Source organism: Cystoisospora suis (assembly GCF_002600585.1).
Source record: "Cystoisospora suis strain Wien I chromosome Unknown contig_3879, whole genome shotgun sequence".
NCBI classification, from domain to species: Eukaryota; Apicomplexa; class Conoidasida; order Eucoccidiorida; family Sarcocystidae; genus Cystoisospora; species Cystoisospora suis.
Window position 1 is genome coordinate 1 of NW_027156674.1, and position 12416 is coordinate 12416.

At 42.1% G+C, this 12416-nt stretch overlaps 4 protein-coding genes across 4 annotated transcripts in view; 3 read left to right on the top strand and 1 right to left on the bottom strand.

Annotated features, from left to right (window-relative positions):
• The first annotated feature begins 812 nt into the window (after positions 1 to 812).
• Positions 813 to 6133, top strand: CSUI_007366 (nmda1 protein). Its single transcript, XM_068067512.1, has 6 exons — positions 813 to 1721; positions 2829 to 2997; positions 3398 to 3464; positions 4288 to 4361; positions 5222 to 5394; positions 5838 to 6133. The coding sequence occupies exons 1-6, from the start codon at positions 1515 to 1517 to the stop codon at positions 5907 to 5909; spliced, it is 762 nt and encodes a 253-aa protein (XP_067920509.1). The 5' UTR covers positions 813 to 1514; the 3' UTR covers positions 5910 to 6133.
• Positions 6134 to 6207: 74 nt separating this feature from the next.
• On the top strand, positions 6208 to 7971 carry CSUI_007367 (uncharacterized protein). Its single transcript, XM_068067513.1, has one exon. It carries the CDS (start codon positions 6615 to 6617, stop codon positions 6936 to 6938), a length of 324 nt encoding a protein of 107 aa, XP_067920510.1. The 5' UTR covers positions 6208 to 6614; the 3' UTR covers positions 6939 to 7971.
• A 460-nt stretch (positions 7972 to 8431) lies between these two features.
• Positions 8432 to 11894, bottom strand: CSUI_007368 (cyclic phosphodiesterase-like protein). Its single transcript, XM_068067514.1, has one exon. It carries the CDS (start codon positions 11072 to 11074, stop codon positions 9383 to 9385), a length of 1692 nt encoding a protein of 563 aa, XP_067920511.1. The 5' UTR covers positions 11075 to 11894; the 3' UTR covers positions 8432 to 9382.
• Positions 11550 to 12416, top strand: part of CSUI_007369 (uncharacterized protein) — a gene marked incomplete at its 3' end in the record, with an annotated part of 1196 nt that continues 329 nt past the window's right edge. The window contains exon 1 of the mRNA XM_068067515.1: positions 11550 to 12416. This exon is cut by the window's right edge and continues 329 nt beyond it.

Consider the following 12416-nt stretch of genomic DNA (forward strand, 5'->3'; position numbering starts at 1 on the left):
CTGTCTCTTTCTTCTCTCGCCTTTTGAGAAAGGAAAAGTAAGCCATTCACATCGCGACGCTTCCAGAATACTACATCTCTCACTTTCGTCTTTACGTTAAAAAAGGTTGGACCTCTGCTTGTCCATCGGTACGTAGAGGTGTGTGTATGTATAGGAGCCACGCGTCCTACCAATGACGAGGAGGTCTGCGTATGTAGCGAGCTGCTGTCTATCGACAGGCATTGCGTGTCTGTATTCTCGAGAAAGTTCATAGAAGGGAGAGAAATCAGGTATAACGAAGATGTCCCGGAAGAAGAGGAAAGGAAAGCAAATAAAGAGAAGCGCTGAAAGGCGAGAGCTATGTACACACACATACCCACACTCTTCTTGGTGTGTAGGTAGGCGTGGGTAATTTCCGCCTTTTTTCTTTCTCTTATCTTATCGCAGAGACCTTTGTTTCTCTTAAAGCATCTCCGTTCTTTCATGGAGAGGCGTACGTGACTTCCTTCTCTTCTAGGAGGTGTTTCTCGCCAAAGAAAGTTGAAAGAAAAGAAAGATGGAGAGGGAAAGAGCACACGGCCGGCGTGTCTCGAAAGTGCGAGGGAGTAGAGAATTGAGATACCAAGAAGAAGAAGAGAGAAAGAGAAAGAGAAAGCACAGGAAAATGAGAAGAAGGTGGATAATATAGCGGGAGAGAGAATAGGACGTATAGAGAAAAGAAAACCTGTCCTAATACGCGGGAGATGAGAGAAGGAGCTCTTTCTTCACTCCTCTTCCATGCCTGCCTCTTTCTTTCTTTCTTTCTTTCCTTTCATTCTCTCTTACAAGACTTTTCTCGTGTGCTCTTAAGGACTTTGCAATAGCGTCAACTGAAGACTGTTGAGAGGTGCATTAGAGAAAGGAGAAAAAAGTAGAGACATCTCTTCTTTTCTCTCTGTTGTTCTTTTGCTTTCTCTCTCGTTCACAGCTCCCTCTCTTCTTTTCTTTTCTTCCGGCGTCGTTGTCTGCTCGTCGTGTGTTACCGCGGGAGGCCGGGCGGCACATCCCATCTTTCTTCTGTTTCTCTTTTCTTTACGAGAACTGTCTTTCTTAAAGCTTTTTTATCTTTCCATCCGTCATCTTTGGACAGTCTCTTCTTCTCTTTATCGCATCTGTCAGTTTCTCTTTGCTTGAATTTTCTTCTTCTTCTTCAACGCTGTCTCCCTCCCGCGGCGTCTCGAGGTCTCGCAAGCAAAAAGACACACTTGCCTGTTGCGTTCTCTTTTCGGAATTCCTTCTTTCTTGTTCTTTTCTTCTTTATTTCCTTCGTTCTCTTCGATTCTTTCTCTTCTCCTTCCTGCTTCTCGCCGTTCTTTACCAACTCCTCTTTCTTTTGGTCTCCCCGACCTCTGCGGCAGGCGAGCTCCCTTCCCGACTCGCGTTTTCGAACAGAAGGGAAACATCTCTCTTTTTTCCTTCTTCTTTTCTTCTTTACTTCTTCTTTTTTCTTTTCTTCTTCTCTCTCTCGCACTTTCTTTCTTTGTCCCTTCTTCAAGATGTATGCCTCGTCGCCCTACGACGATTTGGAGGCGGCGGGTAGAGGGGGAAGGACAGGCAGTTTTGTGATGGATGAGAAGATTGCAAGAGAAGTTCGATATGGATTCATAAGAAAGGTTTATTCCATCATCTCTGTCCAGCTAGCGATAACTTTCTTTACGTCTCTTCTCTTCATGATGAATCAGAGCATGCGCACATGGGTGGCTGTAAGTCTTGATGGTCGTAGAAAGTTTAACAAGTAGACGATTCAGAGGCTCTTCTTTCTTCTTTCACGGGCCGCTTATTTCAGAGGGATATAGCTCCATACACACCAAACGAGAAAACGCGTGCATACAGGGAGACATAGGTAGATATAAACAGGGAGGAAGACTGGATGGATCTATCTATGTATCTCTATATCGATTTAGGTCCCAGTGCACGCACATGTTCGTCGATGTATGTGGGTACTTTTACTTCGGGCGTTAAATCCGTGTACAGTGAGGCAGAGATGCCGTGGGAGATAAGATTCTTCTTCTGTGTATCTCGTGTATATTTAGATGTATACATATGTATCCATGCAGGCGTATCATACATACATGTACATGTGTATGGTAGGTAGTATGTTAGAGTTGGGTGTCTATTGTATTTCTCTGCTATCTCTTTTTCTTCTTCCTCTTCTTTCGAGAGCTTCTCTTGACAGAATTTGGTAGTTAGTCTCCCCGTCTGATACGCAAAGCTGAGAGTATTTGAATCGAAGAAAAGGAAGAAGAAATGTTCTGTTCCTCTTCTCTTTTAGAGTCTCCTGGTGTGATAGCGACACTCTGCATGTCGCAGATACGACAGAGCGGGTGTGTAGTGTATGTCCACCCGGTAGAGTAGGTTGATACGTATGTGTGAAGTTTCTGCCTATCAAGGCATAACTTTTTCACGTAAGCGAACAAGTATACGTATCTCTATGTTCGTACATATATATATATATTTATATATTTATATATATATATTCATATATTTATATTTATATATATTTATATATATTTATATATATTCATATATTTATATATATTTATATATATGTATATTTATATGTATATACTTTTCTCTCTTTCTGTGTCTATTTCTCTGTATGTGAGTTTAAGAGACCCTTTATTTAGCATGCAGTGTTTCTGTAGTATCTTCTCCTCTATGTAGAGCTTCTCATAACCTTTTCTCGCTGTCTCTTACCTGTTTCTTGTCTCTCTCTATCTCTTTCTTATCTTTTCCAATCTTTTTCTTATCTCTCTGTATTATTTTCTTATCTTTCTCTATTTCATTCTTTATGTTTCTTGTGTTCGCAGACGAATGGAGATACCTTATTCATTTTAGCAGGTCTATCAGGCATAGTCGTTCTGCTTGTGATGGTCTGCAATCCCGGCATTACACGGCGATACCCGCATAACTATCTTCTTCTTCTTCTCTTCACTCTCTGCGAATCCTTAACTGTCGGAGCTGTATGTACACTCTACGGTAAGATGGGAGAGACGTAACATAAGTGTGTCAATAGATAAACCCGCATCTGTCTATCTATCTTTGTCTATCTATCTTTAATCTATCTATCTATCTATGTATCTTATCTGCAGAGAGAGATTGTAGTTGCGTGTATGAGTCTATCAGTCGTTGTAGAGAGGATGTTATGGAGAGTGACCATGCATGCATGCATACATACATAGAGAGATAGGTGGAAAGATCATTTACATGCGTAGGTCTGTGTGTCTTCTAGTCTGTGTGTCTCAAATTCTTCTCTCAGTTTTGTCTCACACAAACTCTTTGCATAGTGTTTCTCTCTCCTCTTGGCCGTGTTCTTCTCTCTACGTGTATTTTCTTTCTTTCTTATCTCTTTCTTTCTTTTTTCCTTTATTGCATGCAGATCCACAGATTGTCCTGCAAGCTCTTTTAGCGACAGTTGTGGTAGTAGGAGGTCTCACGATCTTCGCGTAAGTTTTGTCGCTTCTTTCTTTCTTCCTTCTTCTGTACATACACCCCTGTCTTTTCATACCGGACTTTCTCTTTCTGTACAGAGAGAGACCTATCTTGTCTCCGCTGCTATTTCTCATAAAGAAAACGTCGACCATGAGGCGTGCCTTCTTCGCTTCTCGGAGAATTCAAATCTACACACGAACCAACACAAGTGAAAAAAATGCATGCATGCATCCCACACTTCACTGTCCATCCCCCCTAGCTTAAAACGTCATATATATATATATACATACATTTATGTCTCTCCACGTGTGCCTCGGTAGATATATATGTATATGTATATATATATCTTCCTGTACATGAATCCAGGATCTATACATGTATATACATATCATCTATATCTATATGAGTAGTCAGATGTCTTGGTACGGTGCAGAAAGAAAGGCCAGCAGGTGTACATATAGATAGGCTCATATATAGTACGTGCACTTATATATACACGTACATATTCATGTGAATATCTACATGCATGTGCGTCTTTTGAGGTGTATTCGTTGTGCACCTGGTGATGCAGTGCTATAGATCAGATTTATCAAAGGCGGGAATGAAATAGACCAGATCATCTTCTACCTCTCCTCAGCGAGGCCACTCTCCATTGTAAAGACAGTCCGTCGTTCTGCTTCTTCAGCAGAAAGGCTCTTCCTTTTGAGAGAAAGACTTAAGAGAAACTCGAGAGAGGGGAAGAGAGAGGGAGTGTAGCCTTAAAGGCAAAGAGAAGAAGAAGATTTGTATTTTGCTAGGGGATCGATGGCGTTTCTTGCGTGTGTTTGGCTCATACAGATTTCAGACCGACTACGATTTTACATCTTGGTTAGGCATGACTTCTTTCCTCTTCTGGGGCGTCTTTGCCATGGGTAAGAAGAAGGCGGATGGGGAAGAAAAGAGCCAAGAGATCGCGAAAGAGAAAAAGAAGAAGAGGATCTATATTCTCATGGAGTTGTCGATACATCTTTCACATCGCCACATGCGAAGTTTCGGACAAGAAGATGACGGTGTATATACAATGGGTTAAGTATTGTGTACTCTTTAGAATGGGTGTCACTGGATTAGTTAGGGTGTATAGAGAGTGAGTGAATCAGTTAGGGTGTATCGACAGCAGCGCAGCGAGTCAATCACTTTCTTGCGAAAAATGATCGTGCTAGATAGAAGGACTTTGTTCGGTAGGATGGTGGTCTTCCCTTGGTGGGTCTCTTTCCTGGTCTTGTGTGTTCCGAAGAAATCTCAAGAGTCGTACGCAGTGAGTGATATGGAGGAGTAAGAGGAAGGGCGAGAGCTAAGAGATACGTGGTACAGAAAGTGCTTTTCTGGGGTGTAGGGAAGAGATGGAGAAGCTTCTCGTAAAAAGGAGTGAATTGCGTAATTCGGTGGAGAGGTTCGTTTTTCTCTATCAGTTAAGCTCTAGACAAAACAGAGACTTCAGCCTGATCGCGACGGCAGTGCCATGCGTACACCTAATGCCCTGGTGTATATACACCTCATTGTTCGGGTGTATGTACACCTCATTATTCGGGTGTATGTACACCTCATTATTCGGGTGTATGTACACCTCATTGTTCGGGTGTATGTACACCTCATTATTCGGGTGTATGTACACCTCATTATTCGGGTGTATGTACACCTGGTTTTGGAGGGGTTCTTTTTCATCACTTGGACTGTCTGTACACTTGATTGTTTCGCGTGTGTTGTTTCTTGTCGTGTGTTTTCACGCATGCAGGTTTGCTCCGAGTGATTTTTTGGCGAGCCATGTGGTTCCAGATCGTCGCTTGCGTTGTCTTTGCTGGGTTTTACGGAATCTACATTCTCATTGATACTCACCTACTCATCAAAAGAGGAAAGATCTCCATTGAAGAAGATGATTACATCCTCGCAGCGATTTCTCTCTACGTTGTAAGTCATTCGATAGCCCTCTATTCATACATCCGTGTATCAATCTATCTCCATATGCAACCATATGTGTGATGCTGCTCTCTATTCCTGTGTAGGTCCTCATATGAGAGAAGGATTCACAGGAATGTTCTATCATCTAGGGTGTCTTACATACACCTCGCTTGTGTCTCAAACCTGCAGGTCGCTTCTTCTTCTCCCTCTTTTTCGTTGCTTGTCGTTATAGAAATCCACTTCAGTTTGGAGATTTCTTTCTGTGGATACATACACAGCCTAGACAGGCAGGAAGAATTATCTCCTCACATCTCAACGACGAAAGAAACTTTTTCACGATCCATCGCTGTCGTGCATAAGGCTCTTCAAAGAGCTAGACATCCATGCCGATGTATGGAGATCTTCTTCTATCTTCTTTCATCTTCTTTTTTCTTCTTCTACTTGTTTTCTAGGATATCGTGGGTTTATTTTTGGAGCTTCTTCGACTCCTAGCGATTCTCGGAGCTTCAGATGACCGAAGTTAAACAAAACACAGAGAAAGAAACGCACGAACAAGAGAGAAGAAGATGAAGAAGAAAAGCGAGAAGGAAAAAGATGGCGAAGCAACACACTTCAGAAGGGTGATAGAAAGGAAGAGCAAGGTGGATGGATCTTTTCTTCATCAAGAAAGCTCCTCAGCGGAAGCATGAAATCTCCCTCCCCCAGTCGAGATGAGTGTGTGTATATCGCAGTGTTAAGTGTGTGGTATACTTTTTCATATATATATATATATATATATATATGCATGTATATATATGTATATGTATGTGTATAATTGGTAGGTAATTAGGTAGTAGTAGCACTGAGTGATTGCACTACTCCACGCAGGGAGGGAGGGGAGGTCCATAAAACAACGAAGAAGAAAAAGAAGAAAACTGATAGATACACCTCACACATACCTCTCTCTTCTTCTCAAAGTCTATCATGTCCTCTCTCCCTTCAAACCTTCCCTGTCCCTTCATCTATATATCTACATAAACGTATCTATCCATCTATAATTGTCTACAGTTTATCTCTATACCTCTATATATGTATATGCATGACAGGTAGAAGTAGTAGTAGTAGTGTAGGTGTTTGTGTATTAGGTGGAGGAGGTAGGGAAGTGTGTATGTGCGTGAGAGAGAGAAGGTGAAGAGAAGAGAAGAAGAAAGAGGAGAAATCCAAGAGAAGAATCGATCGATCCATGATGGATGGATGGATCGATCTGTCTGTTTACTGGAGTGAACGATGAACAATGCCGAGTGAAGAAGGTCTATCAGAATACGAGGGTGATAGATATAAGACAAAACATCTCGTCAAAAAGAAAAAGAGGAGGAGTGTATGAAGGACTGCGAATGGCCTGTGTTTCTTCTTCTTTTTCTGATCATCGCATGCAAATGCTGCTGCTGCTCCTCTTCTTCTTCTTCGACGTTCCAAGTGTGTTTTCTCTCCTCGAAATGAAGGACAGAAGAGAAAGAAGAGAAAGAAGAAGTACACAAGACAGAAGAAACAGAAGGAGAAAGGTATCATTATAGAAATAATAATATTTAGTAGTAGTCAAAGAGGTTCAAATCGAGACAGGGGGGAGGAGGAGTCTTGTTAAGCATTAACCTATCTATCTATCTATCTTTAATCTATCTATCTATCCATCTTTAATCTATCGATCGATCTGGCTATGATGTGTCTACCTGTTTGCTTTCTATCTGTACATGAAGGAGGGGAAAGAAAGAAAGAGAGAGAGAAAAAGAGAAAGATCATTGTGGAACTAGGGATTGGATCCGCGCCGGATTCTTCTCGGTCCAGGGGGGTGTGTGAATTTTGAAGATCATCGGAAAAGAAAATGGATCTATCATACCAACATGGAAAGAGATTAAAGAGGTAGATAGATAAAGATACATAGAAGATAGGTAGATCAAAGATAGATAAAGAGAGATAGTAGATCAACGTCTGGGATCGCTTGAAGATAGGTGGGGGAAGGTGTACATGTCCCGAGAAAAGAAAAAGGCAGCGAATGAAAAGGATGGAGGGACGAGGGGTGAAAAGAAGCTCTATCGCAGGAGTTGCTTAAGGTCTACTGGGAAGAGGTAGATAGGTGGTGGTCGATACATAGACATACGGAGATAGATAGATAGATTATTTAAGATAGAGGGGTGTGTGCTTACGTGAGTACCGAGAGTGCACGTCGTCTTTTCTGGCAGTGTGGTCTCTTTTCTCTTTCTTTCTTTCTTTTGTTTCAAAGGGGTGGCGCCTGTGTGCTTCTTTTTCATTTTCTTCGGAGACTCCCGCTTATAGTTCATTGTGATCTCGTGTGGAGTGGTGTATGTACACCTCAAATCCATGTGCAACAGACACTCGATCGAACACATCATCTGTCCGTAGCTTTTATCTGTATACATATCCATGTATAGATATCTGAGAAGTATAGCTTGAGAAAGAAAGTCAAGGAGTATTCATCCTGTACTTATTTTGTCTATCTCTTTACGTATCTATCTATCTATCTCTGTATTGATCTGTGTGATCTTCTTTCAAAACAAGTGATGAACTCTTTTAATCGTCTTTTTCTTCTTTTGATGGGACGTTTTCTCGCTCTCTGTCTGTCTGTCTTTGTCTCTACTTTTGAAGTAGAGAAAAGTGGATGTGTCTCTTGATAGGAATCTGTCTTTCACTGGATCAGAGTGAGTAGTAGTCCTAGTAGTAATAGTAATAGTAGATAGTTATTCGATCGACTTTCTCTTAGAGAGATAAGGAGGAATGATAGGAGGCTTGCTACCGGCAGCAGCAGCAGCTCTTGTAATAGTCGTAGTAGTAGTGGTGGTCGTCACTAGAGAAAAGAAAAAGAAGAGTGGGGAGAGGGCGAATAAGAAGAAGAAGAAGAGCACTCGGATTAGTCAGGCGATAGGCAGAGAGGGCAGAGCAAAGCCATCCTACTGGCTAGTACTACTTCCACTTTCACTTCGACTACCTCTACCACTACTAGTCATAGGATGGCGTGGAGTAGTATTGATCGTATTGATCGTCATCAGTCATCATCCAAAATATAAGAGGCCGTAGAAGTAGCACTTGTTTCAGGTGAGGTCTGTTTGCGTGCTACTCCTACAGGAAAAGAAAAGAAGCAAGAAGAAAAGGAGGAAAAGAAAGGAAGAGAGAGACTTCAAAAGTTTGGCTTCTTCATCCTTCATGCATAGCAGAAAGACACATCCATACACACATAGATATGTATCAGTCTTCTCTCTCTCTCTCTCCTTCACGATGAGGTGCCGACCTTTTCCTCTTCAAATCTTCTTCTCTCTCTTGAGACCGAGAGCTCCTCTATGACTACTAGTAGGAGAATGTCAACCGTAGGCGGGGGACTTTTCCTCTTCTACTTTAAGGTCGACTCTCCCCTTCAATCGACAGCACAAGCATTTCTTTCTTTCTCTCTTTCTCACTCTTTCTTTCTTTGTCTGTTTAGCCCTTCTTATGAGTAGAAGGGTAAAGAAGAAGTGGAGGAAATTACTCACGTCTCTTAAGAGAGAGAAGGAGCGGAGTAGGTTTTCTTCTAAACGACAGGAGAGAGAGCGAGAAAAGTGGAACGGAGAGAGAGAAAGAGAGAAGAGATATATCAAAGAGCTGAGTGAGAGGAGACGTCTTCACAAGGAGAGACGCAAAGAAAGCAAGAAAGAAGGAATACCAGCATTCTTGTAGATTAAAAGAAAAGCTTCTCAAGTCTTTGAATTAGCACTACTCTATCCTCCTATCTATCACCTTAGATCAAACCTCTCTTTCTTTCTTTGAACTTCGTTTCGGAAAAGAAAATACAGATGAGAAAGAACGCCTTTCTTCCTTTCTAACCTCGTCCATCTCTCTACCTATATATATATATATCTTTATGTTTCGTCGTCGGAAAGATCAAACAGGCGTGCTGCTTCTTCCTCTTTTTCCTCCTCATAAGTTTCACAGAGAGAGAGAGAGACGAGACGACAAATTCTTCCTTGTGCCATCAATCATAGTAGAATGGCTCGAGCCCCTCGTCACTCAATTTCTTTTCATTCTCATCCACTTGGTCTTGTAGAGGAATCGTCTCGAGAATTTTCCAAGTTGGAGCAAGAGAGACATCTGAGAGATCTGTCTCTACTATTTCAATGGACTGAACTAAAACAAGGCTCTCCCGGATAGGGGAGAGTTCATTCTTCTTCTCATTTATCATGTCTCTCACTTTCTTCACTCTTTCATCTTCTTCTTCTTCCTCTTCTCCTTCTTCTTCTCCTTCTTCGATCACTCCGCATATCTTCGAGACATCTATGTGTTTGTTCGCATCTTCTCTTTCTCTCTGTAGTTCTTCTTTCATGCTCTTCTCCGTGCAGCTAGAGACAGGACGTGAAATATGGCGATCGAGAAGGCGAGCGATGGAACGACGTGAAGAAGAAGAAAGATCTTCTTCTCTTCCATACACAAGACTGACGTGAGGCATAAAGTGGATGTTGTCGCCCTTGTATTCCACATTAAAATTATCGTATAAAGCTATCTTGAGACTCCTCCAAAGATCTAACAGAATGTCAGGCCTCTCTTTCACTTCGCTTCTCCATCGATTCTTCTTCTTATTCTTCTTCTTAATCGATTCTTCTCCCTTTTCTTTTTCTTCTTCTTCTTTTCTTAGAGATGCTTTCGCTATCTTACTCTCTTCTTCTTCTTCTTCCTCCCCGACGTCTTTGTCGGATTCGTACTCGCGTTCGAAGCTTTCCTTTGACATGAAGAGATTTCGATCTTCTCTAGGAACGCTGTCTCCTCCTGCTTCTCTTTTTTCTTCTTCTTCTTTCTCGTCATTCGAGAAAGAAGAAGAAGAAGAAAGAGGGTGGCGAAGATGGGTCTTGAGACAGGTATCAAAGCGGCTCTTCTCTTCTTCTGAAGAAAAGGAATAGGAAAGAAGAGATGAAGAAGAAGAAGACTCCTGATTAAGATCATGAGAAGAAGTAGAAGGTGGTACACGAATCCGAGCGTAGATACACTGGTAAGGAAGCTTATCTTGCCCCGCGACCACATCCTGTACAGAGAGAAGAAAAGGTTGATAGAAGGATAAGGATGGGGGGGGTGAAGAGGAACAAGAGAGAATCCCATCGCAAGAATCCCCTCTGCATTTCTCGGAGTGCTTTTCGCACTTTCTTTCTTTCTTTCTTTGCTCTCCCTCCTTACAGAGATCTCCACATTCTTCTTCGCCACTTGGCTGGGTGAGAGGAGCTTCCTTCTCTGTGACCGTCCCTTTATCAACGGGAGTAGAGGAGGAGTCCTTCTTTTCTTCTTCTTTCTTCTTCTTCTTTTTGAGAACGTCTTGAACGATTTGTTTCGCCTGATCTAAGGAAAGATGAAGAAGACCCCCTCCTAGGAGAGTCAAGTGGGGGACAAACTTTGGAGTGTCTAGACACCCGGAGAGGAGAGACACTATCTCAACAGGAAAGAAAGGATAAGAAGGCGAGACAGATGAAGAAGAAGAAGAGCAAGCGAGGGGAGTTTCAGGAAGAGATTGACGGAATCCTGATCGGACTGTCACCCATAAAGAATAGGGTGGATGAGAAGGAGGAGACGAAGAGGGAGGGGGGGGAGGGAGATCATGAGGATTACCATGAGGAGAACATGCTTGTTCTACTTCTTCTTTTGAAGGGTTAGAAGTGCTACTCTTATCAACTGGTCCCTCCATCTTTCTTTCTTTATTTCTTTCTCACTCTTTCTTTCTCTTAACGTGAAGGACCGGACAGAAGAGCGAGGAGACTCGACTCAAACCTCTTCTTCTTCCTTTTCTTCCTTTTCTAACAGAGAGAGAGAGATTTCTTCTTCCCCCATTCCCCTTCTATCTCGCCTCCCCTGCTTTCCTGTGAAGAAGAAAAGAAGAGGACAGAAGAGAGAAGAAGTCCTCCCAGGAAAAGGAGGAGAAATCTTCGATCACCTTCCAAAGAAAGCAAGGAGGAAAGGAGAGGTTAGATTCTGTCTTTCGTGCTCCTTAGATGGGAGAAGATCATGAATGAATGACTTGAAGAGAAATAGGAGAAGGAAGATAGCTCTGCATGTTCGGAAAGGAGGACAGATATGGAAAGCGAAAGCAGAAGAGAAGAGCAACAAGAAAAGGAAGAAAAAGAAAGGACAAGGAACGTATGGGCGGTTAGGAAGAGAGAGAGACAGCATCGAGACTTGGAAACCTTCATAGAGCTTTCTTCAAGATCGAAGCTAGCTAGCTAGCTATCATCCAGAAAGAAAAAAAACCTTTTCGTTTCTTACGTCTCAAAGAAGAAATAGTTTCTTCTGAAAAGAGAGACTGGCATAAGAAAAAGAAGAAGAAAAGAAGAAGAGATGTAGGCTGTAGCTGTAAGTTCAGTAATGCATGCAATGCGGATGGAGAGATCTTTGCTTTTCTTCTTCCCCGTGAATTCTATTGAGAAGTTCGAAAAGAAGGAAGAAGGTATCTTGAAATAAAACACGAAGAGAAAAAGATAGATGGGCCGGAGTGAAACAAGAAGAAGAGGATGAAGAGGAGAAGAATGAAGAAGAGGATGGGGAATTGAGGTGTATGTACACCTCTTCAGATGGCTATGAGTGTTCGTTTTCCTTCTTCTTCATCTTCTTCTGTTTCTTCTTGACGAATCACTGCATCTCGAAGTCTCACACATCTGCTGCTATAGAAAATGGCGTAAAAGAGAAATCTCCACATTCTTCTTCTTCTCTCATCTTCTTCTCCTCTCTTCTCTAGTGCGTACACTTCTCTTTTTTCTTTTCTTTTCTTCGTTCCTCCCTTCTTTTCCTCATTCCCTGTACACGGTCTTCGTCTTTTCGTGTTCTCTTTCCTTCTAGGCATGTCTTTCGCCCTTGCCAGTCTTCTTCTTCTTGCTTAGGGCGTGTCCCTTTATCAGCGAATGCCTTTTACTTCTCTGTCTCCCGTCTGTCTCCATACTTTTCTTCAGAAACGAGAAGAAAGGGGTGTCCTTTGTGTCTCTACTCTCTTCTGAATGAAGAGGGAAAAAGAGAGAAGAGAGAAAGAGAAAGAAGAA